Here is a 26,534-nt window from a genome sequence, read left to right on the forward strand (position 1 = left end):
GATAATAGTGAAGATACACAGACAAACCTGTTCATACAGAAATCAAAAATCTTTCTTATGTCCTAAATATCCCACTAGCAGAAAAGGTAACTTGGTTTGTGACTAAAGCACTACACTCAAAATCAGACTTTGTTTCGTCTCTCATCTGCTCTATGATCCAACAGTAGGATGTTCTAGTGATGCTTGTCTCAGTTTTTCCTTCTTAGGGAATTAACAAAAGTCAAGTCTCCTTTGCAAATGTTTGGATTTAAAGGTGAAAAGTACCATTTGGGCATATTACTAAAATAATCTGATGAACTAGGAATGGTCACATTATTTTAGGAAGTCTGTGAGCATTCATGGTTACTATAATGCATTATTGTAACACACAAGTAACATTTACAAACAGCTTACATCCAAGAAATCAACAAAGAAATAATTAAAGGAAAGACACGGTGGACTCTTCCTCATGGAAACTTAGAGGACACAAAATGACTAATAAATGCTTTTTCCATACAGCAAGTATCACTGGCTAATATATTTACATTTTAACATTGATAACATATATTAAACAGCTCCTGTCCAGTTTGCCTTAAAGCTTTTGTTAAACAGACACTTTGAGAAGTTATTTTTCCTAAGGCAGTTACAGATGAGATTCAAATAAAGTATTAAAATAAATATTTTACTAGGTAGAAAAAAATATCTCAATAAAGAATTAAAAATAAAAACAGTACCTCCTTTGAAGCTGTAAAACTTGCTTAAAAATCAATGAAAAAAGTAACTTACTAGAGAATAACACCACTTCCTTCAAAGCAAAGTGGTGACTGAAATGCAATATATTTTTTTATGAATTTCCTTGTGTTCATCTTACAACAGATTAGTAATGTGGAGATGAATTGTTTCTTTTAGAAGAACTTATAAACATGATTTTAGAAAGTTCAGACGCAACAGATTGTGGTAAGAATTTGTATATTTTATTATCATTTCATTCCACCCAACTGCAAACAAAGAAATTGTTCAAATTATGAAGAAAACATAATGGAATGTTGATTTTAGCAGGTTTTTTTTATTCCTAAATTCTCCTTTGTAAGACTAAAAACCTGATTTTTAAAGGGGATAGATGTGAAACTTAAGTATAAAACTTTATTGTTTTCATAGAATACACAATACTCAAACATTTTTCAAGTACTCAATGTTTCTAAAATATTATGGAGTTGATAAACAGTCATAAATTTAACACAGGTTCCCTCTAATTAAAAAAAAGTGGTTCTCAAAATAAATCAACAATTCCCTAGTGCACTTAGAAAGAGAAAAGATCAAAAGCAGGAACTGGTATCTTTGCTTCCAGTGTTAATTAGTAATTAAAAATCTTAGCTTCATTAGTACCTACTCCGAAATGGTTTGATTTTTTTCTTTCGTTTTTTGGTGGGGAATGAAGATGTTACACAGGCAAATCCTGCAACAAAAGTTATAAAAATTAACCAGTTTTGAAACTGCTTCATCACAGTTAAAAAAGGATATAAAATTGTATTATCTTCTTTAAAATACACATCTTCCTTCAGCTTTCAGTTGGTCTGGGGTTGCATGTAGTTGCATGTATTACATAATTTTACTGGCCAAGTAACACTCTTCCTCTATGATAGTTCAGATATGTCTGATAATTTTAAGTAGAAATAAAAATATTTGCATCATTTTCTTGGCATCATGCAGAAGCTGACAGTTCCTACTATTTGGCTCAACTGCAAGTCCTAAAGAAGAACTTCCTGTATTTGAGGCAAGAGAGACAGGACTGGCCTTGCCACCATTCCAAAACCGAGTAGCTTAAATGAATGTCCCTGCATGGATTTCAAGTGTCTTCCATTTGCAATTTCCTTGATGTCTCCAATCCTGATTCTGTTTTCACAGCTCGATATTTCCTGCGTACAAGGTAATCATCAGGATAGCAGTAAACCCCGTTAGTAAACCAGCATTCTGAATAAGGAAGAATGTGAGATCCGTCTTTCTTCCTGTCACTTTCTCCCGCACCATATCATTCATCTCTGGGAACTGAAAAAAGGGAGATTTTTAGGTAAGTATTGCCATCTTGTGGTAGCATGCTTAATTTAAGGCATTAAGAATGGAACCATATTGCTATTCTGGACTGAATATTAGAACTAACAGAGGGTGAAGGCAGTCACAGGAAAATATCACCCTAATCACCCTGAAAAACAACTCTGCCAAGGATGGTAAGATGAAATGGTGTTTTGTTCCTCTCTACTGTGGCTTTATCTGATTGTGCTTCCTTCAAATTTTCCCTTTTTGATTCCAGCAGCCTCCTAGGTTCCAATTGTTGGTCCATGTGTTGCTAGGAGCAGCTGCCCTTGTAATGCTAAATGTTTTCTTAATTCCTCCACTGCTATAAAGAGAAACCCTTATTTGGGAAACAGAAGATTAGGATTCTTCTGCTTTATCTAAAGGAAAATGAAGTGAAGATGAAAACATGGACAACACCCCCCAGAAATCAGAAACCTTGTACAAGTGGAAGGTCTGGTGGGCTCGTCAGTTCAAGCAAGGAAGAAGAGGAAGACGACTGGCGTGAAACTGGTGGTAACAGATGCAATGTGACATTGCAGTGCCATGAAGGGATTCTTCATTCCATAATACACACTGCAATGGTTAACACAAGAGCAAAGGGTGACTGATGCCCTGCTAACTGCAGAAACAAAGATACTGTCTCTGGAGCCAGTGGAGGTGACAGAAGAGCACAGGCATGAAGTTGCCTGCACGGGATGATTCAGGGTATGTGTTTGCTGCAGGTAAAGTCAACTACAGTGGCTTTTGAGAAATATGCCTCAAAGTCTTCTCCTGTTGGGCTGAGCATAGTATAACCAGAATACAATGAAGACAGTTTATTTCAGCCCTAGTTAGGAAGTCTTCAGGCTGGGTGACTCAGAAACTGTATCTTTCTTTGATCTCACAACACAAAAACATCCATTGAAGGTAATGCAATTCTTGAAGAACAGGCTAAGGTTAGCGGGAAGTGCCCAGAGCTTCCCAGAAATCGTTCCATAGCTCCGTCACACTCTTGCACAACAGCACAAAACCAGAATAACTTCATGCCATACAGCAAGGATCATTTGTGCACACACCTCAGCATACATTCCCTCCTACCCACAGCCTCCCCACTCAGTGATCCTACTGGAAGGGGCTGGACTATGCCAATACTGGAAGAAAAAAGAACAGCAAAAAGAAAAGGAGGAAGGCATGACATTCCAGTTAATCCTACCTGCTTCTGGACAAGCAAACCAGAAGTGTGTGAAAATCATAAGAAAGTGGAAAGGCAGATCTCTGTACAGAGCACTTCAATACCCTATTTCAGACTTTTCAAGGGGAATAAAAATTCAGATAGGTAACTGATACAATCCAAAAACCTATAAAAAGAAAGAGAGGAGGGTACAGAGAGAGACAGAGAGAAACAGAGAGAACAGAACAACAGACACAAAGAAAAGAACGTTACCTACTTTGATGGATTTAATAGCAAACTTGAGTCACGATAAATTTACGCCATGAATTTCACACATCAGAGTTCAGTACATTACTATTTGTTATATGAGTGAAGCTAAACGAAAAACATTAGCAATTAAGGTACTGCAAGTTTATAAAATAAACTATCCATATTGTTTATAACTCTAACAACTTATTAAAATCTATTACCTGAACTATAACAGTGTTTAATGAAATAGTCACTATAAATATGCATATATTTCCTAAATGCACATGGAACCAAACTGGGGTGTCAAATCTTTTCAGATTCAGCCCTCACTCTTCCAGTTCTGCACTCACATGGATTTTCATGTGACAGATGTAAACACCTTCGCACCTGTTGCATCTGTTCTTACAACACTGAATTAAACATAATAAAGCTTAAAACTCTTGAAATATCTCACTCATTTTGAAACAAAACATCATCATAAGAGGAAATTATGAAATATTTATAAGTGCCAGATTTTTTTTTTCCCAATGCCTAAATACGATCTGGATTTTAGCACAATCTCTTTTCCTTGTATCTTCCAGCACTCTTTGAAAAATAAATGGTAGACAGACTATTTTGAATAGAACTCAGCAAAACTTTTTGTCTGAACCATGAAAATGAGGCTGGTACTCTTTGATTTAAACCAGGATAGAATATAAATCAAGTTTTTTGTTACAGTTTCATTAAGCTAAATGAAAGATGGTTACACAACATCTTTCATTCAACTCAAAACTTAGTATTTAACTTAATTCTGTTTATCTTTCTTTTTTTGCTTTTTTTTTCACAACATGGTTTAAATAGACAAATTAACGTTTTAAAATAATAAGGTGGAATACTTAATATTTAATTTCATTCTGTTTACCTTTCCTTTTATGCTTTTCTTTCACAACATGGTATAAATAGACAAATGAACCTTTTAAAATAATAAGATGAAATACTGTGACACTTAAAAATGCTGAAAAATGCATAAAAATGCTGAAAATAAGTGTTTATATACTTTTTACTCTTTGATTAAACCAGGCGAAATCAATGAAAGGCTTGTCTCTGTCTAAAACCCCTTTTCAATAACAATATGATGAGGTGAAAGGCTTTAGTGTTTCTTGAATAAACATAACTTGTAACTAAAAGGAAAGGCTTTATAAATCATTACCTATTGGTTCACCTCCATTAAAGGCTTAAGTGACAATATTCTAAATTATTATTATTGTTATTAGCCACTGGCATGAGAAGGAGAAAATACTAAATTCTACTGAAGAGACTTAGTGGAGTGTATGTTTTGGTTTTTTTTTGCAGAGAAATAAATAACTGAAAATGAAATTATATCTCACCATATCTGCCAGAGAGATGTACAGGAACATTCCACCGGCTATAGCAAAGATGATGTTAGGAGCAAAGTTGTTGCCTACTAATATTCCAAAGGCCAACCCAACGTAACAAGAACATGCAGATAGGAAATTGAAAAACAGAGCCTGCCGAGTACTCATTCCTGCATTAAGCAAGATGACAAAATCCCCTAAAAGAATAAAAAGAGAAAACCATCTTCAGAAAATGATATTGTGGTTATTTTCTGATTTCAAAGGAAGTCTGAAGAAAAGACATTATTTGCATACACATTATATCCCTGTGTTGTTTTTCTTCATTCAAATATGTGATGAGGATTTTGCTTCGATACTAAGGAAACTGAAATACTCTAAACAAAGCTAAGAGCTAAACATAGCTATGAGCTAAGAACAGAGGAACACACAACGACCTATGATGATTTCTGGTTTTAAAATTAATTAATACAACACTGTATGCAGCATATATAAACAGGATAATTAGTACCTGTCCAATATATGCTCCCAGCTTCCACCCACCTGCACTTGGGAACTTCATGTGCCAGATGTGTGTTTTGGTGTTCAGTAACTTTTTGATGAATATTTTTTCTATTAATTTGTTTAAACTTTCTTTCAACCTCTGCCAACTTTATGCCAACACAACCACCTACAACAGTGATTTCCACAGGAAACAACATGTAATAAAGTTCCTTACCCAGTTCATGAGGAAACTCTTCACACAGGATGGCTATGGAGGTACTAAGCCCTTGAAGCAGAGATAAAGTGAAAGAAGCCCCAATAGCCAAGCCATCAATGAAATTATGTACAGCATCACTCAGTGTCACCATCCAAGCAATGGTCCCAATCTTTGACAGGGGACGCCCCTTAAGACACTTGCACAAGCTGCTTTGGGTGGCTTCTTCCTGAAAAAAAAAAAATAAAAATAAAACAATTACACAAAACACTGAATAAAGAAGCCAATGAATTAACTTCTGTCTTTAAATGAATGCCAAGCATTCGAGCACAGCTGCATATGGAGACCAAATTGCTTTGTCCAATAAGCAAATGGCACAGCAGTAGTACCAAATGTTTTCTGTTTCAACAAGGTAACATGCAATCACCCAATCACCCTTCTGACTGCAAAGTGTCACCTGGATGCCCTTCAGTTGAGACAGGAAGCAATTCAGGCCACAGTGGTCTGAATGTCTGGAGTCTCTGTCAGATAAAGACAGTCCCAAGTCTCCTCTGTCACCTCTAATAAGCATGAACAGTCAGAATGATCTGATCTCAGTGACTGGCAGCATCTGTATTTAAAGCAACTGGCACTACCTCATGGTCTCAGAGACACACTCAGGTACCACAGTAATAGAATTCTATCTACGTGATATATATGATGTGTCTATACTGTAGAATGTGTCTACAGTACAGACAAATTCAGATATTCCATAAAGTTTATTTCTAATTTTGGGCAATGATAGTCAAGTCCAGTTATTTAAATTAGTTTCTACAAAGTGAATGTTTAATAAAAACAGTGCTGGCTAATTTTGACTGCACAATTAAAGGCTCAGAGCATGAAATCAACAGGCTAATATAAAACTGCAGTGCACATACACTCCAGGGATCTCACTAATTCTTCCCAGAAGTGGAAGTAATTTACACATGTAGTGCTATGAAACAATGAAAAACCTGAACACAATAAAAGGAACTGCTATTTTAACTGTGAGCACAAACTAAGCTTCCCTAAAAGTTCCTGGTGACCCACTTGATTAATTTCTCTACACACATACTGTATTTACAGAATATTTGCAAGCATTATAGTATTTCCCCCATTTAAAAAAATTGCTTATAAAGCATTAACTAGTGCTTACTTACCAGAATATATAAAGAGTAATATATACATCTGTGTGCCTACAGACATACATGGCAAAGAATCACAGATTAGTTAAGGTTGGAAGAGACCAACCACAGTTGCTCATCTGGTCCAACATCGTTCCTCAAGCACATGGCAGAGAATTGCATCCAGGCAACTCTTGGGTGTCTCTAATGAGGGCTCCACAACCCCTCTGGGCAATTTATTCCAGTGTTCAGTCACCCACACAGTAAAAAAACTCTTCCTCATGTTCAGGTGGAACTTTCCATGCATCAGTTTCTGCCCATTGCCTCGTGTCCTGTTGCTTGGCATCACTGAGCAGAGCCTGGCTCCATCCCCTGACTCCCTCCCTGCAGATGTTTAAAAACACCGAGTTCCCCTCTCTGTTGTCTCCTCTCCAGGCTGAACAGGCCCAGCTCCCTCAGCCTTTCCTCATAAGAGATGCTCCAGTCCCTCATTGCCCTTGTGGTCTCTGCTGGACCTGCTCCAGGAGCTCCATGTCCCCCTGGGGCTGAGGAGCCCAGAACTGGACTCAGCACTGCAGATGTGCCTCACCAGGGCTGAGCAGAGGGGCAGGATCACCTCCCTCGAGCAGCTGGCCATGCTCTTCCCAATGCACCCAGGATACCAATGGCCTGGTACCACTGCTGGCTCATGGACAGCTTGCTCTCCACAAGGACACTCAGGTCTTTCTCTGCAGAGCTGCTTCCAGCAGATCAACCCCCAGCCTGTGCTGGTGCCTGGGGTTATTCCTTCCCAGGTGCAGGATGCTGCATCTGCCTTTGTTAGATTTCAGGAGGTTCTGCTCTGCCCATCTCTCCAACCTACTGAGGCCCTTCTGAAGGCTGCACAGCCCTGAGGGGTATTGGCCACTCTTCACAGCTTTGTGTCATCCGTGAACTTGCTCAGGAGGCACCTGACCTTTCACCAAGTCCTTGATGAAAAGGTTAAAGAACACAAGGCCCAGTGCTGAACCTTGGGGCACACCACTAGTGACAGGCCTCCAATTATACCCTGACCCATTGAGATCTGCCATTCAGCCAGTTCTCAATACACCTCACTGTCCACTCATCCATTCCACACCTCCTGAGTTTGTCTGTGAAGATGTTGTGAGAGACACTGTCAAAATCATTGTTTAAGTTAAGGCAGGCAATAAGGCACTGCTCTCCCCTCATCCACACACATCTCCACTTCTTGAATTAGAAGGATACAGAGGAACACCTCCTTTTCCTTAGAAGAAGGCCAAAGAGTATTCCAATAAATTTTCTTTAGTTATTAAAAAGAATGCTGCAAATTGTTTTAGTTTTGCCGTATGCAAATGCTACCAGGCAAACTGAATTTTGAACTTCAAGGAAATAAAATTATTAGTAAGTTCTTACAAAATCTTTAAGGACACAGTTACAAGGTCTGTTGCATGATTTGCTCACAAGACTTATCTGACTACATTCTTGTATGCAGGAGCTGCCTTGGGACAGGACAAAAGTTCAGGTCAGGAATTTCTGAGTCAGGTGCCCACTGCACTGCCTAGAACTCATAGATAATAAAGCCTTGGTTGAGTAGTGCCAAAACTGCCACAAAGCAGCTCCTATTCAGTCCACAGGAAGTTCTGAAATTATACTTTTATCACGTGAAAATGAACAATGATATCAAAAAGTCAGGAGTTTCCCTGCTGACTCAAACACACAGGTTTTAGATTTGTACTACACACTTCACTTTAGTTTTTAAAGGCTTTCCTTTCAACATTTCCTCTAATACAAGCAGTAGCAATCATTTTTTGAAGATTATTCATTTATACCTGTACTATTTCCATTTGAGATAGGATCACTTACAAGTAATAGATCTCTCTCTTAAACCATGAAGACAAGCTGAATATCACTTTAAGAAAGAAGTATTACAAAGTATTACAAAGCAAGCCACAAAACACATGAGTATAAGAAAACCCAAATACAACCAGCAAAGTTCTTCCACAAAAAGCTAAAGATCTGTTCCCTATTTTTTTCTGTTCTCTGGTGACTATCCTTCAATCTGACCACTAAAGCACATCATCCTTCTTGCACATGTTTCTAGCTTCACTGAGGAAAGGGAGTTTGATCTAATGCACAAATTTTCATTTTAAATAATTCACCCATTTTTCCACCAAAAAAGAATATTTTAAGTAATTGCAATTAATTTAGTGTACCAGTATTGATTTACTTCTAAAAATTACTTTCTTGATCCAAATTTTCAAAATGCAGATACAACTGTAGTTTATAAACTAGGAATCAGTTAGATATATATATATATATATCAGTTATATATATATATATATATATATGGCTATTCGTCATTTATATTTACTGTGTAGCTCTAAAGTATCATAATTCTTACATGCAATCCATTTTAAATAATGTCTTGACAACTTCTCTAAATTATATGAAGTACAATGAAATTGCTTTTCTGGATTTACATTCTGAACTTTACTAGATCATGTATCCAGTAGAAGTAGATGAACAAGTAACACACATTCTTCATGTTTAAGGTAAGTCAGACTACTGACAAAATACCCTGCAAACACACAGGATTCCAAAGCAAAAAATTAACAATGTCTGTCTCCGCTGGATTATTTCTACTTTGTCATGGTAGTTTAGAAAACATCAAAAGAAATGCCAGCTGAGGAGCTCTGTAATACCCCGCTGGACCATCTGGTTTAATTTTTATTAATTATTAGTGCAGTTCTCCATCATTTGTATCTCCACAGCTCATGGTAAATCAAAGACATCCTTGGTATTTATGCTTTTCTAAACACAGGAGACTTTTTTAAAAGTAATGGCCTCTCCTTCATTCCCAAATTTAAGAAATTATGCAGAGACTCTCTCATTTTATCCTACAACATCTCAGATTACTATGGCTATTTCCAATGCATGTCTGATTCCCTCAGACATGAACCAGACATGTCCTCTGGAAGAACCCACAGGACCAAGAAGGAATCCTGACACTGCCTCCAGGCAATAAATAAAGGCACTGTGAAGTTTTGTTATACAACTCTAATAATGCGCACTCAAGAACACAGACGTTTCAGCAATTTGTCTCTCAAATAACTTTCCTTCAAAGTTTCTGTTGTCAAGCCATATTTCAATGCACAGTAGATACAAACTTTGGTTAGAGCACAAAGGTTTCCAAGGTTGCACTTACTGCTGCAAGTGAAAACAGAAAGTAGAAGACTAATCAAACATTTACGCCGGCAGTCAGTCTCTTCTGGCATTAGAGAGAATATAGCTGGATCCCCATGGCTGAAAACAGTTACCACACCTTGGCACAATCAGCCTTCAGACTTCCTCTTTAAAACCTTCATTTTGATTTCTGACTACTCTTTATTTGCCCTCTTTAACAAGCTATCAATTATGAGGACACATTAAACTTCTCTTGGGTGCACATTAGCTTACGCCAAATGGTTTTGTCTTAAATACTACGTTCTTGTAAAGCTAAATGCATACCCACCCTAACTGCCCCAAAGCACCTTGGCCACATTGGTCCTCCCCTGACCCAGCCCCTTTGAACCTCACTGGAGGAGGACAAGAGCAATGATGGCCTTTTTGTTGCTACACAATTTCACAGAATCATAAGGTTGGACCTCTAAGATCATCGAGTCCAACTGCTAACCTAATGCTACCAAGACCACCACTAATCCATATCCTTAAGAAACAGTTCTATGCACCTTTTAAAAACCTCCAGAGATGTTGATTCCACCACTTCTCTGGGCATTCTGTTCCAATGCTTGACAACCCTTTCTGAGAAGAACTTTTTCCTAAAATCCAATCTAAACCTCCTACAGCACAACTTGAGGCTGTTTCCTCTTGCCCTGTCACTTAATACTGGATAGAAGATACCAACCCCCAACTGGCTACAACCTCCTGTCAGACAGTTGTAGAGTGATGAGGTCCCTCCCAAGCCTCTTTACCCCAGGATATACAATCCCAGCTCCCTCACTGATCCTTGTAGGGCTCATGCTCCAACTCTTTCACCAGCTTTGTTGCCCTACTTTGGACACGCACCAGCACTTCAAGGTCTTCTTGTAGTGAGGGACCCAAAACCGAACACACAATTCAAGGTGCAGCCTCAGCAGTGCCACAGGGGAATGATCACTTCCCTAGTCCTGCTGGCCACACTCTGTCTCCACAAAGAGCGGAGGCTTATTTTACATGTCTTGGCTTCTGTCTCAACATATGACCTCCATGATTCCCACAGTATCCAAATACACTGCATTACCACAAGCACCGCTCACAACAGAATGCCTGAAAGTTACTGTACTAGTTCTTCTCTTAAATCACTGATTCACAAGATTCAGATTCTCACACTCAATGGGTTTATGTATTCAGGAACAAAATACGGATCGTTTTGTATGATCAACATTATAACAACAGTAAAACACACTATTACCCTTTAAGCAAAACAGTAACAACAACAAAACCAAAATTAACCAAATTAAATACAAATTCAAATCTGATTAGATTACATATCTCTGTCCAAACCACTCTAACACTGATATAACAGCCTTTTTTGTTGGCTACAAACTGAGTGGGTCATTCAGCTTTTTCAAGCTTGCCCCAAAATCCTGTATTTTTTTCATAGGGTAAAACCAAAGCTGTAAGTCTACAAAAGTAATAAAAATTCATATTAACTCTCCCCTCAGATATGATTATATAATTGCAGGGATAGATAAATAAACAGACACCATTTTCATACCTGTGCTGAGACCACACTGATGCTGTCAAAACCAAGATTTCCATTGCCCTCTATGACAGCTGAATTTGCATAACATGTGCCCCCATTGCTGGGTGATGGTGGTTCAGGTGAGTCAGTCTTATCCTGAGAATGATTCTCTTCTCCATTTTCGAAGTAATTATGGTCAGTCTAGGTGATAAATAAATAGGTAGGTAGCTAATTAAAATAAAGGCAAAGTAGCAACATAAGAAAATAAAGAAATAAAGACAAAAAGGAAAAATTAGAGGGAAGATCATATTCATGCTCCCTTGTTTTCAACACCAAGTGATTGCTGAAATAAGCAGCAGTGAACATTTAATCTTTTTAACGAACTCCAAACATATCTAAGTTCCTAATTTATCTCTTACTAATCAGAAAACTAATCAGAAAACATGGGAGACTTTTCATTTCTATACCTTTACACAGAACCTCTCCAAGCCAACCTGACCAAAAGTGATCAACATTTGCTGGTTATTCTTGGTTGCTTGTCAAATAGAGCTTATTAGCCTTTGTCTGAGTACATGAATAAAGAAAGACAAACTCATTTTTTCTATTTCTAGCTATTGCAAATGAGGGATAGTTGATTATCATGATTTTCAGTATCACCTGAATCACCATAAATTGCAGTAACACTTTGGGAGGAGAAAACTGAATAGAGGTTAGAGAAGGAAGACAGGGCAGTTTCCTTTCACCAGTAATAGGCAGGGAGGGCCAAAAATTTTGAGGCACCCTTCTCTGAGACAAATTCAGTCTCACTCAAGTGAGCACACAGAAGACAAATACTCTGACACAGGGGCAGAAAGCAGAGCCCTAGGCAAGAAGACAAGTGTTCACTGAAGCAGGTCTGTGTACCAGACCTTGGGAAACGCAGAGCTGAAGGCCAGAGTCAGGCCCTATCAGGACAGCTGCACTTAGCAGATGACCAAGAAGGTGTATTTGTCACACTGATTTCTCCTGCCCAAAGAGGAGCTCCACGGGCATATTCATTTTCTCCACATCTTACATATTTCCACATTTTTCTGATACGTTTAGCTACCACAGCAACTACTTGGATATTACGAGCAACTGGAGTAGACGACACTCACATCTGGATTCCACTCCCAGAGCTGCTTGTAACTCCCTCAAAAAAGTGAGATTTCTTCCCCTATTCATATGGATTTTAAACAGATATATCAGAACACACAGTAAGGCTGAATTCCTCAGATAAAACAGAAAATCCTCATCCACATTTTATTCATCTAGCAAGTACCTCACAAAATATGACAGATACTTTAAGGCAAGGCTCTTTCAGTTAGTGAGAGGTTTCATTACCTTGTTATAGAGCTTTAGTATCACTTTAAGAACCCTTTCCACAAAGAAGAGAATATAGAATCCGCCAAACACTGCAACAGCTTTCTCAACATAGTTATTTACCTTCGGGTCAAACCCAAATGCCTAATAGTGAAGAAAAAAGCAATACAAATTAGTCTGTAATCTTAGTGTATTTCCAGAAAAACAAACAAATGTCACAATACACAAATACCTCTCTATTACAAAAGCTGTCTCTATACCAACTGCGGGTTTCCATAAGCAGAAATTGTAAAAGATTCCAATCTCATTACATTTTTTAAACTTGGACAAAATGTTAACAGTGTAGTCTTTTGAAGTTCACTGAAACTTTATCTAACGTATTTCTCTTTTTATTTAGAGGCAGAATAGCCTTGGTCCTTCCCAATGAACAACAAGACATAGATCTTGATGGCTGACACATTCCAGAGAGGGATCATAATTAATGGCACTGAAGCCCACCCAAAACTCTTTGGAGATTGCAACCCACACACAGAACTCACTGCATGCTTTTAAAATCAATACACTTTGGAAACTAGTATGCAAACCAAATAATGATTCCCCTTGCTTACCTCTGGAATGAGCTGGAAAATTGCATTAGAAAAGAGAGTACCGATGGCCAAGCCCACAAAGTAAGTTAAAACCTTGGGGAAATACGACTTCTTTAAGAGAGGAGTTAAAATCAATCCCAGAAGCGATGCCAAGTTAATGACAGACACAGCCAGGAACCCAAATCCCCAAACTGTGGATAAACAAAGAGAAATACAAAATATTTTAGTATAACACCCACTTCAGTCTGCTTGGGATTTCTCTAACTGCTAAATTGGCGTGAAACTGGTAAAAGAGTCATTCCTTGGTTGAAATTAAAACTCATAAATATAAAATTCTTAAAATGCATGGGCAGTTAAAACGCATACCTGCAGAAAGGAAATATCTGAACACACTTTCTGGAACAACCAAATTAAAAATGGAAACCATTGGCTAGAAGAATATAAGGGCTGGCTATCTCCTGATAATGTAAATGAGATCTCTCTACAGTCAATAAAGAATAAAAATTAAGGCTTAGGCCAATAGCTGAAGCAGCTATAGCATAGATAAAAGACAAAACTTCTTACTAGTCCCAGATCCAATTGACATTAAATTCTAAGAAATTCTATGACAAAAGAAGACATGTTGTCTTGGCTATATTAGATATAAAAATCCTTCCTGATAAAGGATGACTCCTTTAAATCACCCTGGGGAGGTATGTCCATTCCTAACCCTCCTCCCTCCTCCTCCCATTCAAAGAAATTCTGCTGGCTGAAAATGCTGCCAATCACTGCTTATCAACAAGTGAGGTGATAGCTGATAATTGAGTTTAGATAATTATAATAGAGAAACAAAAGTGCATAAAAAAGAGGTTCTAGGTTCAAAAATAAGGACGTGATTTAGATATGCAATGGGAAAGACCTTTCCTAAGGATCAATAAATGCACCAGGGTTCAACATAATTTTGTTTCCTTCACCATAAGCATAATCTCAGATATTTAGTGTTCAGGCACCAGGACTTGCACAAATCTGTACCATAATTATTCTGGAGCCTGCATTAAGGACTGTATTTCACAATACCATGTATGCACTGCTGCCTTAAAATGGTTTTATTCATTAGGGCTCCATCCACACTAGCCTTTTCATGAGTCCACACATCTCAGAAAGCTGGGTAGTCTGACTTTATGTTCAGAGCAGGGCACTCAGGCACAGTACTAATTCTTCCCCTGAGACTGATCGCTCAGTAAAATTTGGCTAACTACTACTATTCTTTCAGTCCCTAAACTGTAGCCCCAATAAAAGAGACAGCCAAGATACCCAAAGGCACAATAAATCCAAAAAATAAAACTGCAGGAGTGCAAGTAAGATGCCCTCCTTAGAACACTGCTGCTCAGCACTGTTCCTTATAAGAACAGGCAGGCTCAGGCTCTTCCTTATTTTGTCCTAGGATGAAGTAATTGCATGAATACGTTTCTGAAGAAGTCAAGCAGAGAACATGGAAGGTGTTTGTCTTGGACATGAGGAATGCCACTGGGCAGTTTCAGCTGTTTGATGCATCTCTATAAACCTCCCTATTATCTTTCAGAGAAGCAAGAAAGGGGAGGACTTGAGTGTGACCGAAGATCAGATAGGTTAGTTGGGAGTTTTAAAAATCCCAGGAAAAAAGACATTAACATTTGTTGCCTTCCAACTTCTACTCTGCTGTGTCATCACTTATTTTTTATTCTGAGCAGCTGCTCCTAAAGCTCACTGAACTGGTTTCTTCTGCACATCCTGTCCATTAATATTTTGGAAGACCGTGTATTGTTAGGAGAGTGGGGGTCCCTGGGGAGAAAATTCACATAGGCACAGCAGGAAACAGGAATGGAGGATTTTGCTCCATGGGCAGTAATTGAAATCATCTGGTCTCTATGCTACTGCAATAGAGATTCACATTGTGATGGGGTGGGGGTGTATAAACCAACTGCTGCACTGGGCACTGGGCATTTCTAGGAATCTCTGTTCAAGCAGGTACCACTGTGTGTCGCAGTGGTTTAAAATGCCCTAACCACGGGCCTTGCAGATTTCTTGTGCTGCAGCCAAGGGAGGGGCAGGGAGAAGGCTGCCTTGCTTATCTGGCTACTGGACATTTCTTCTGAGCTGGCCAGATAAAAGAAAAACAAGAGGGATGCTCTAAGTAGCTTAGGAGGCTAACTGTAGGTCAAGGATTCCATGTTCAAACTACTTAAAAAAAAAAGGGAGAACAACAGACCCTATTCTCCAATGCAGATCTTATGGTCTTCTTGGTAATATGTGTCTCCATATAATACAAGCAATCTAGAGCAGCCATGCTAAATTGGTGCCGTGGTTTCAGTGATTACTCAGCTGGAATTCTAATCTGACACGGCAAAACACAAAACATTCCTATGTTTATTATTATTAAAGATGATCACCTATATTAATCAGAATGTTATTAATACTAGTATTTCAGAAGTTACAAAAAGCACTTCTTTATCTCTTCTTATGAATACTGACATTAGGCACTACTAATCCAGCGTCCTAACTTTAAACATTAATTCAGCTGACTCAGTAAGTTCATTTGGAATACTGACTCAAATAAGTCATTATGCAACAAGTGATTTCTTCAATCAGATAAATATACCCTGTCTGATGCTTTTTACTCCCACTGTACAGTATTGTGCACAATAAATACAGAGGAATAAAGAAGATTAAGGCTACTTAACCATGTAACAATCTTCCTCATGGAGGGGTCATCACAGAAGATAACATGAAAGCAGGAGTCAGAATTTGGAAAGAACATGAGTATTTTTTCCTCAGTAAACCAGCCACTGGCTTACCTGACAGGCCCCCTACAAATAACTCCACTCAAATGAAGCCCAAGTAATTTTAACTTAACCTGCCTCCATACATGTAGATTCCACCAAGTCTCATTTCCCACTGCAAATCACCTGCATAAACTTCCCTTCTGTTCCCTTCTTTTCTTCTATTAACCAGCTGTAAGTACGAGTCCTTAGATTTCAAGGCATAAAACATCATCCAAACAAAACAAGTCAGAACGGCTCTTCCTTAAGTGGGCAAAAAATTATACAACTTTCTAGTCAGTTCTTTCACCTTTCTTACAGCATTTTAAATACATCACTGTCAAGAGATACCAATTTTGTTTGGATAGTCTGCTGACCTAAAATAGCAGTTGAGGTTCCCACTTTGGAACTGTATCTTCCCAAACAAGAGACACTCCTGATATTTATAGATAAATGCTTACTATTCCTCTAAGAAAACCCCACTCTAGTCACAGCATTAATAAAAGTAATAGTAACTGACCTTGCAATGAATGTGGTTTAGATGTGTCCACAAAGCCTTCCTGAGGATCACATGGGTGAAAAATTAGCTGTTGCAAAACTGCAGGACATATTGTAGAAAAGCTGGAATTTGATACAAGACTGTCGTTTGGTATCCCATGTAAAGAAAAGATTTCCTCACTAGTCAAGCACTGAAACCAAAAGGGATTTTGACAACTTAATACATTAATGCAAACCAAAAAATAACACATACAATGAGAAATCCAAGAATTACACCATGGAAGTACAGTAATGCATTTTCAGGGAATTCTACACAATGTACGTTGTGCATGAAAATACTGTGATTGCTTGATGTGAAGCAGAAATGATTCAAAGTACTTTAAGTTAGATAAATCACAAATTAATAAACCACTTTTTAAAGAGACATTTGCAGATCTTTTGCCCTGAGAACTCAGACAATTAAATCTCACAATATATTTGGAAAAATAATTTCAAAGTACTTAAAACCTAATGTACTTAGAAAATAATTAAATTTAAGAGCAGACTAGGTACAGTTAAAATCTCAGTAACAAAGTATGCCAGAAAATGATTGGTAATTCAGTGGCAGTTTATTCATGTAAGTGACGACTTCTGCTTTACAACAATGCTTATTTATCTCCCCAATTAACTCCTTAAAAATGGTCTAAAGCTAAACATTTTTCATTCATCTTATAGCAGTAACTCTTAAGGAAAACATTGTCTTGTTCAACCACGAGATAAACACCTGCTTAGGATCTTCACTTCGCCTTTAGCTCAGGACATAACAGTGTCTGATGGGTCAACAATAAGTGTACTTGGCAGTGCTAAACTAGGGCAGGGGCAAGGTAAAGCTGGTTCCTCTGTTTGTCATTTTCAACCAAAAAGATAAAATACAAACCATGAAGTATCATAAAAGACAGAAAAATTGAGTGGTTTTATGTGAAATTTTCCAAACTGATGAAATCTTTCATCTAACACTTTCTGTTCATTTACATACTTTATTTCCTACAACGATAAGGGAAAGTGCTCTTTTTCTGAGTGTAAACAATACTTTTGTGAAGTTACTGTTGCACAACAAACACATAGCAGGGTTGAGTCTCAAGACCAAAAAAAATCAAATACTTTTTTCTATTTGAGACATCAGTTACAGCATAACTCTCCCTGTAACAAATCTCAGTGTGGTTGCAAGCAGAGAGCACTGGAAGCCTTAGCAAAATAAACACGAATGGTCACTCCCTGCTCTTCTCAGATTTGCCAGCCTTCAGATTCCACAGCACATCTCCAATAATTCAACATTATTACTTATAAGGCTATTAACTCCTAGAGATAAGTCAGAGCAATTGCAAGTGATTGATTTCATCAGAGCTACTTCCACTCCTTTTAATAAATATTTTTGTCCAAAAGGTGAAAGGCACGCACTCATCACGTGAATGTGACTCTTCTTGATTTGCTTAGAGGAAGAGGACATGCAGGCCAATTCAAATTATTTTAGCTAAAATACATCCAGAATGTTTCTGTCCTTCCTCTTTAACTAGACTTTAAGCCAGTCTAGCAGAGTACTCAGGTACATGCTTGAACTTAAACCTAAGTGCAAATTTTGTTAAGGCCATGAGACCCTGAAGACTCAAATATATGGAAGCAAAGAGAACATAATTTAATTTTTCAATGCCAATGGTAATGTCGAAGGAATATCATATATAAAATAAGTAGAGCTTTTAACAGAAGATGTTTTTTTGCTTTTAAACGTGCTGCTCCATTTAATCTACATGAAAGTAAGGAATAAAGAAATCATCACTGAAGATACAGTCTTTAACAGGCCAATACACAAACCATTGGAGCTTTCTAAACTGGTTATGTGTCTAATCATTTTACTGTTAACTCTGCATTTTGGAATGATACAAAATACATGCCCGCAGCAAAACAAAGGGAGGATAGTTGTGGTCTACAGGAATAGCTCCTGTATGGTGCTTATTTCCAGCTCACGAAGCCATTTCTGGACATCTGTGGTTAGAAAAATGAGACAGTAAGAGCTGACAATTTACACCATAACTATCTCTGAAAGAAATCACCTTTAACTATTTCATTCCTAAAATACACAATAGAGTATTAGCATTTTTATATATCAATACATTCGTATTAACATTAATTCACAAAAATCTAAACAACGTTGTAGATAGGAAAACAGATAATGGACAGAAACTAAATCAGACACAGCATAAATTAATAAACCTGACACTTGTAACTTTGCCTACACACAAACATGGAAGTGAGAAATACCATCAGAGAAGAGCTCTTTCATGTGAAATTGAGAAACAGTATTGTATTTAATTACTATTATTATTTTGACCAGGGACAAACCCAGAGGATAATGATTCTTATAAATGATTCATTGTTATAAGCCACCTCATACTCTCAGTAAATTCCTACATGCATCCAATAGCTAAAAAGCAAGCTTGCATGAGTTCACCAGCACAATTAAAGGATTAATTAAAGGATTGAATCTATTAGAAGCCTTGGACTGGAGCAAGGCATGTTTGCACTCTGCATAACTCTGTATTTATCTTTTCAGGATAAATAAATACATTAACACAGCCACACTGCTGTAAAAACATAGGATATTTACTTTATAAGACTAATGGACCATCTCATCAGAGAGAAAATTTAGTCTCATGGAACAGGGGACCGAAAATGATGTCCTGACTCACCAAGTCTGCTATCATGTCTGTCCCCTGCTGTGCAGCAAGACTTTATCACTGTGGTGCGAGGTTTCCCTCTAATATGACTGTCACCAAGTGTTTAGTAAACAATTGCAAAAAATGTATAACATAACCAATCATCCTTGAACTGTTCAAAAAATTTTAAAAGTGTTTTCATCAAAACTGGGGAGGACTTGAATAACTGATTTTACATAGTTACAGAATACTGAGACTTAGAAAAAATTAAACTATCAACTAGGTTATTCAAATAGATATTTACTTTTACCCTGGTAAGCCTCTCCCAAAAATGATCAAACAATATGGGATTCTTCTAACTGGAGAAATTAATAAAAAACGCTACAGTAACAACCTATTTTAAATGCATCAGTGCCTTCTCTGACCTTCTGCTGTGCTATTATCGTTGCTCTACCTGCTTTATCTGTAGCATTCCACAAGTGAAGCACTAAAGCACTGAACAGCATCCTGCACTGCAATTTCTAGATGTTGCCAGATTAAATACCAGCCCAGCCCACCCCAGGGCAGAGCAGTGGGTCCCACAGTAGGAACAGCAAACAATAAATGCAGAGAATGCCTATTTAACAAGCTTTTTTTTTTTCCCTTTTTTTTTTTTTTTAAACTTAGTCTGAACATGGGTAAGACAAAATAGAGACATATAAGCTCTGCCTTCCTCAACTTGCTTGCAAGAAATGAAAACATCTAATGCTGATGTGGTAACACCATTGTGTCACGTGGATAAAAACTGGATGATAAGATGATCATTCCTCCAATAAGCAGCACTGCATGAGAAAGAGTCAGATGAAGCTGCTCAAATGCACTTGTGTGCTTTAGGGATTTCACACACCTAACAACAATGTGCACGGCAGCTGTCCACGCTGGGAGCTCAGAACTCTCCACAAATACTGAAATTTGCTGAAAATATTGTAGAAATAAGACACTTAGGGGGTACAACAACTAAGCCTGTTTAGCATCCCACTGGCCAGGCAACATCAGGACATGGTGTTGGATCAAGACCCTAAGCCACACTCTGTCACTCTTGTCCATTCTTTCAAAAGGACAAGTTGTAACTAGTGAAAAACTACCCCCAAAAACAATCCTCAAATCAAAGAATATACTAGCCTGGTTCTAGTCTATCTACTAAACTTACTAGATTTTGACTCATCCTGAGATGAAAGGTAATTATATCTGATTACAATTATTAATTAAAAATTTGATTTAATTTTGTCCAAATGTTTTGTTAAAAAAATAAAATGCCTTACATTAAAACACAGTATTCAGGTATAAAATCTAGACTGGCATGATTTTAGCACCTATCGATTACATCAAAGCATTAAAAAAGGTGATGTTAACAAGACTTCTTTCCAAGGCCCATTTACCTTCCAGGTATTTTTTGACCAAAAATTTTGAGCATGTCATTTAGTCCTTTGGCACACACGTGTATGGCTGCCATGCCACAATGAATTCAGTGATAAAAGATCAAATATGGTTTCATGGTTTTTACATCTTGCTAATAATATAAAATACAGAGCAAGTAACAAGCCACCATCTCTATTAGACTGCAATTGCTAATCTTACCCCTATTTGTAGGACCAAAAAAATGTATGGCAATTCCAGAGTAAAATGAGAAAAAACAGCACTGATCAGTATTTGTGCTTGCTCAATAATCACTTATTTCTCTGACAAGGAGTCTTAGCTTACATATTAAGAAAAGGTGATAACAGAAAAATGGAAGAGCAAAGAAAATATAAACACAAAATAAAAATAATTATAAAAGTGCATGATGAAATAAAAAAGAGACCAAAACCAGAAGAAATTGGTGACAGTTCAATCCAAAATTCAAAAAGGATGCTCAAAATATCCAGGTTTCTTTCTTCTACATTAAAAAATTAGTATCTTTACAGACATCATAGGACACAAGTTACCACAAACACCTATACAAGTATACACTCAAACACTATCACTAACAAATTAAATAATTTTTTACTCTCCTTTTTCTTTTCAAGTCAACCTGGTACCAAAGGAAAACAGAAATCAATCCATCTTCTTTTGGCTTAAACTTCCAGACTTTCAACCTTTAAGAAAATAGCTTCTTGCAGATCTTCTAATGAGATTAATAAACTTACCAAAATTGTTGTGAATGAGACATTAAAGCTAAACACTAATACTGGGATAAAATTACAGAGACTGTTCCTTCCTGCCAGGTGCTATATCACCTGTCCCTTACAGACCAGTTCTCCACTAAAAATTCCTTCAGGCTTGGGATGAGGGACTCTCTGAAAAGCAGGGGTATGTTATCTTGGTTCAAAGAAAGGCCTGCAAGTTGTCCCACTAGCTCTGGACACAGAAGTTAAGAATTGGAAGTCTAAGATAAACCTTGTGCCCTCCTACAATCAGATACTTATGCAGCCTGAATGGGTTCAGCTGCCTTGAGGAAGAACTGAATCACTCTCCAGAGGTATTCACTTTCCTCTGTCAAGAATCAGTAGAGCTTAGGCCTCTGATGCCTTCCAACACCCCAACTTCCCAGCAGACGCTGAATTTTCAACTTGTAAGCACAAAGATTCATGGTGTTTAAAATCAGTCACACAGGACTTGCATTTGCCTGCTCCACCTGCCCAAAGTCATCGATATACCTGACACCTATGAAGGATCAAAATGCATTTGCTTTAATGGCTCAAGCTGATGGAGCAGCCATAAGGCAAATTTTAAGAAAGAATACAAGTAACTCAGCAAAAAAGTAGTTTTCATTTCAAAAATCATTTCAGTGTGATACCCTAGATATTAATCAACATGAACTCAATTAGAACAAGCCTGTAAAAAAAAATGTTTCAGTTAAACTTCAAGTTACTTATGAGGAACATGTATTCATAGTAATAAGAAAGAGCATTACTTTTTTCCCCTTCTGTAGCCTATGCCAAAATCTGTGTATGAGACCTACGTGCTTTTGCAGATGAAAAACCTGAAGGACTGAAGAATCTACTAATTTCTATGCCCCTTTAAAGAAAGCTGCTTTTCATAGCCATACCCAACACTGTGAACTTGTATTTAGCATGTGTGGCTGGGAATGTTTATATTTGTAACACACTGAGTTGGAACACTGTTCAATTTGTAGGATTTGAAAGCCACAACTCCTGCAAACATTGCAATGCTTATACTGAATACTACATTGATTTCAGGGAAGTCTCAAACCTTTCTAAAACAAAGAGAGCTTATTCAAGGTTTGTCGCCTTCACAGAAAAAGCAGAAGAGCTAATACTCAATGTTAAAAAAAAAATTTTCAAGGTCCCTAGAGCCATCCCTCTTCTGTTTCTTAGGGAGTGGAATCAAACCAGAGAAACAGTCATGCTGGCTTTCCTTTCATTTTTGTAAGTAACTGTGTGTGTCTGACTTCTGAGCATATGGAAATCACCACCAATCTCAAAATTTTCCTTCAAGGAAACAAATTCAGTCCAGGATGGTGCAGGTGAGTGAAATTACACAGACTTTAAAAGCAGCAATGAGATCAGAGTTTCTTATGGAGACATTGAACAGAGTACAAATGTTTTAAAGAGAAGTAATATTTCAGTGATATCTAGTCTGTAGATAAAACATCCCTTAAAAAAAGCTTTTTGTAAGTTAATCTATGGGTGTACACTTTGCACTCAACTTAGATAAAAACGTGAAAAATTCTGAAAAAGTTTCTTTACACAAGCAGACCTGTTTGCATAAGCGAGTTTTTGCTGCCTCGTGACAACGGTATTTTAATAAGTCCTGAAGATTCGCTTATTCACCTCTCGGAGGGAAATACCACCTGGTTCTCATGCACTCCTTGCTGTTGGACAGATGCTATTTAACCGGGAAAAGTGCGGGTTTAAGAGCCGAGCAGCGAGGACGGGGAGCCAATCCCGGGGCAGCCCGCGGCGCACAGCTCTCCGAGGCACGGCAGGATTCTCCCGTGCCGCAGGCTGCTCTCCCCGGTACCTCTGCCCGCAACCCGAGCCCAGAGCCACAGCTCCCTCCCTCCCTCCTTCCCGGCTTCGCCGTGAGGAAACACGAGGCCGGCGAGACACAAGACACTGCGGAGCTGCCAGCCGGCCCGGCTCCCTCGCTCCTGGCCGTCTCCAGCCCCCGCGGTGCCGGTACCTGGTTGTGGTGCAGGTGTGCGAGCGGCAGCGCCGAGCCCAGGGAGGGCGCGGAGCCCAGGCGCTGCAGCAGCGCGGAGAGCTGCTCCGCCGACAGGCTGTGGTTGGCCCCGAAGACGCGCAGCACATCGTCGGCGAAGCTGATGGCGTTGGGCACGCCCGAGAGCTGCCGATCCATCCCCTCAATCCCGGCGGGACGCGGCGAGTGTGCCGGATGGCGCAGCCCCGCCGCGCCGCCCTCGCCCCTGCCCACGGGCGCTGCGGGGCGGGAGCGGGGCCCGCCCGCTCGGCCCCTCCCCGGGGGGCGTAGTGGGGATACGGGGCGGGCGGCAACGCCGCGGAGCTCAGGACCGCCGGGGCGGGATGCCGTTGCTCGGTCCGTGCAGTGCCGTCGGGGCGCTCGCTCAGCGCCGGCTGAGCCCCGCCGTCCGGGGGCTGAGGGCTGAGGGCCGCTGCCGGGGGATGAGGGCAGCGGCAGTGGGCTGAGGACCGCGGCTGGGGACTGAGCCCTGCCGTCCGGGGACTGAGCCCTGCCGTCCGGGGGCTGAGGGCAACGGCCGGGGCCTGAGGGCCGCTGCCGGGGCCTGAGCCACGCCGTCCGGGCCCTGAGGGCAGCGACGGAGGGCTGAAGGCCGCGGCAGTGGGCTGAGGGCAACGGTCGTGGGCTGGGCCCCGCCGGCCGGGGGCTGAGGGCAGCGGTCGTGGGGTGAGCCCCGCCGGCCGGGGGCTGAGGGCAGCGGCCGGGCTCCTCGTCACCCTGGGCCACCACGGGCGTGGCGCGGGGCTGGCCGAGGTCGCCCGATGCGAGGGCAAATGGGAGGATGCGAAACTCCCTGTTGCCACCGGCCCCGGTCCAGAGGCCAAGGGTCACACAAACGACATGGTCATTGCCCACGCTGCCGTTCCCAGACACAGCCCCAGCCTGCTCCACCTGCCGTGCAGCTCCCTGCCCCACACCCAGCTGGCCTGACCCACTGGATGGCAGGAGGGATAATGGAGGCCAAGGTCCAGGCCAGCCAGGTTCACAGGTACGGCCCTGCCGTACACACCTCACCAACACTATCTCCAGAGCCGAGGCTCCTGGACCTTGGAATGAGTCCTTGGGTTAGCAGCCAGTTAGGCAACCTGCTTCTCTCAGGCCCCCTCCCTCCCACGGGCTGAGACATGGATTTGTGTCTAGTCTACCTTTTTGGCAGGATTAATGCACAAAAAAAGCATGTGATTTCATGCGCACCTTTTAACAAACAGAGAAAATTGTCACTAGTCACAGGTCTGTTGCTCAAGTGGTTTAGATAAAAATGCTCATGCTGCAGGACAGCAGCCTCAGCTCAGCAAAGATCTGTATTATTAAGTAACTGTAACTGCCTTTTACAAAATTTCTTACATATCCATGTAGTGGGCAGAGATAGTGTGTTTTCAAATAGTTTGGGGGTTTAAGATTCTCATATCACTGTGGAACTATGCTGAATGACATGAGCTGAGGCTCCAAATTTTCCGTAACCAGAATTTTGTGCTGTCTGTGCCAAGTAGTCCAAGTGACAGCACTAGAAGAAGGTATGGTTAAAAAGATACTTCATGAGCAGCAGAACTGATTTAGATAAATCCTTCAAAAAAAGTCTGTGCCACAATGCACAAAGCATCTAGCAGGGAAAAACAGGCCACCAGCACAACCTACTACTACTACTACTACTAGAGGAAGAAAAGCTAGAGAGCTACAATAATATTAATTCTAACACTGAAAAACCTGTCACCATTTCTGAATTAAAGCCTGAATCACTGATACACTTTTACACTTCCATCTGACTTGGTTGGGCACAACTCAGCAACACGTTCCAAATATCCCCATCTGTACTGGTTCTACCACCAGCTGAGGCTGAAGATGCTCCACCCTACCCACTTTTCTATTTGCTTGTGCTTTTTGGCTCTCTTCCAGAGAAATCAACACAACATTCTCTTGCTGCTAAGGGAATTGCAACATTCATTGGGCAGCAGCTATGTTAATAGCAAAACTGGCACCTCCTATAGTTTCTTCTTCAGTGTGTCTGTTTCTAAACACAGCTCTAGGAACAGTTGATTACTGCATTAATTCTGAAATTTTAAAAGAAGATTTGAAAAGTGTCTTATGACCAGCAGATAAATTGGAAGTAACTGCAACCTGGCTATAAGAGGTAAATCAAAACAGGTTGCATCAAGATTTGTGTGCACAGCCAAAGAGTTAATCTCAAAATTGATTATTTTAAGACTTCCTTTTTTAGCAGAAATATAAAAGACCATTTAAATTAGTATAATTCAACTCATATTTGCATTCTTTCTTAGGCCCTGAAAAGTTCAAGAAATTCATCGATAATTCCATTGAGATTTCTTGTCTGTTGGCAATCCTTGGCAGAATGAAAATCCTGCTGTATTTCTGAGACACAGCCAAAATTTTTCCTCAAGGGGCAATGCATTCATACTGCTCTAGTTTAAAAGAAATACAAAGTTTCTAAACTGTCACAGAGAAAGCCTGCAAGAACTAGAAAGGCACACTAACAGTAAGACGAGAGGTCATATACCTTTCAAACTGTATGCACAGCACTTGAAGAATAACTCCAGCTTTTGTGTATATTTTTGTGATGTACAGATCTAATCAGAAAGTCCGATCTTTGTTATGTCAAGTCTGATAAATGTTACGCAAACACTAACAGAGCCAAATTCTCCTTCTAAAACTGAAAGAACAATCTGTTTGTACACTGCAAACCAGGCATTGCCCAACAGTACTTCATGCTCCTGATTCACTTTTGTTTCATTCCTGCTTTTCTTACACCTGTGGGATGTTGCTGTTACATTTAAACTGCCACAGAGTGCTAGGGCACCAGATGGTGACTGGCAGCGGGCAAGATGACAAATTAATCAGCTTCTCTAATCTTACACAGGGCCAAAACCTCTCTGAGATGGGTTTCTTGTAAGAAAATCACTGAAGCTGTAGCTAATTACATCAAAGCTAGCATGATTTGTAATCATATTTGTTATTTACTTACCACAAAGTCAGAAGAACCGTTTATTGTCATTCAAACTACTGAAAAAAATCTATTTGAAAATAGAAATCATATGCTGTCATTTGGCAGGTAACATAG

At 39.5% G+C, this 26,534-nt stretch overlaps 1 protein-coding gene across 1 annotated transcript; it reads right to left on the bottom strand.

The window, feature by feature from the left end:
* Window positions 1–931: 931 nt before the first annotated feature.
* SLC39A8 (solute carrier family 39 member 8) lies at window positions 932–23,599 on the bottom strand. Its single transcript, XM_056490768.1, has 8 exons — window positions 23,423–23,599; window positions 16,591–16,759; window positions 13,315–13,484; window positions 12,728–12,850; window positions 11,399–11,566; window positions 5,522–5,729; window positions 4,819–5,003; window positions 932–2,025 (listed from the first exon to the last, which is right to left on the bottom strand). Exons 1-8 carry the CDS (start codon window positions 23,597–23,599, stop codon window positions 1,879–1,881), a joined length of 1,347 nt encoding a protein of 448 aa, XP_056346743.1. The 3' UTR covers window positions 932–1,878.
* Between the last annotated feature and the right edge of the window lie 2,935 nt (window positions 23,600–26,534).

Source organism: Oenanthe melanoleuca, chromosome 4 (genome assembly GCF_029582105.1).
Source record: "Oenanthe melanoleuca isolate GR-GAL-2019-014 chromosome 4, OMel1.0, whole genome shotgun sequence".
Lineage (NCBI taxonomy): Eukaryota > Metazoa > Chordata > Aves > Passeriformes > Muscicapidae > Oenanthe > Oenanthe melanoleuca.

Coding starts and splice junctions, on each gene's coding strand:
- SLC39A8 (XM_056490768.1), bottom strand. CDS start 23,599: ATGGATCGGCAGCTCTCGGGCGTGCCCAACGCCATCAGCTTCGCCGAC. Junction 12,851..13,314: donor TTTTCCAGCTCATTCCAGAG/GTAAGCAAGGGG, acceptor CTTCACTATTAG/GCATTTGGGTTTGACCCGAA. Junction 5,004..5,521: donor AGAGTTTCCTCATGAACTGG/GTAAGGAACTTT, acceptor TTATTCTTTTAG/GGGATTTTGTCATCTTGCTT.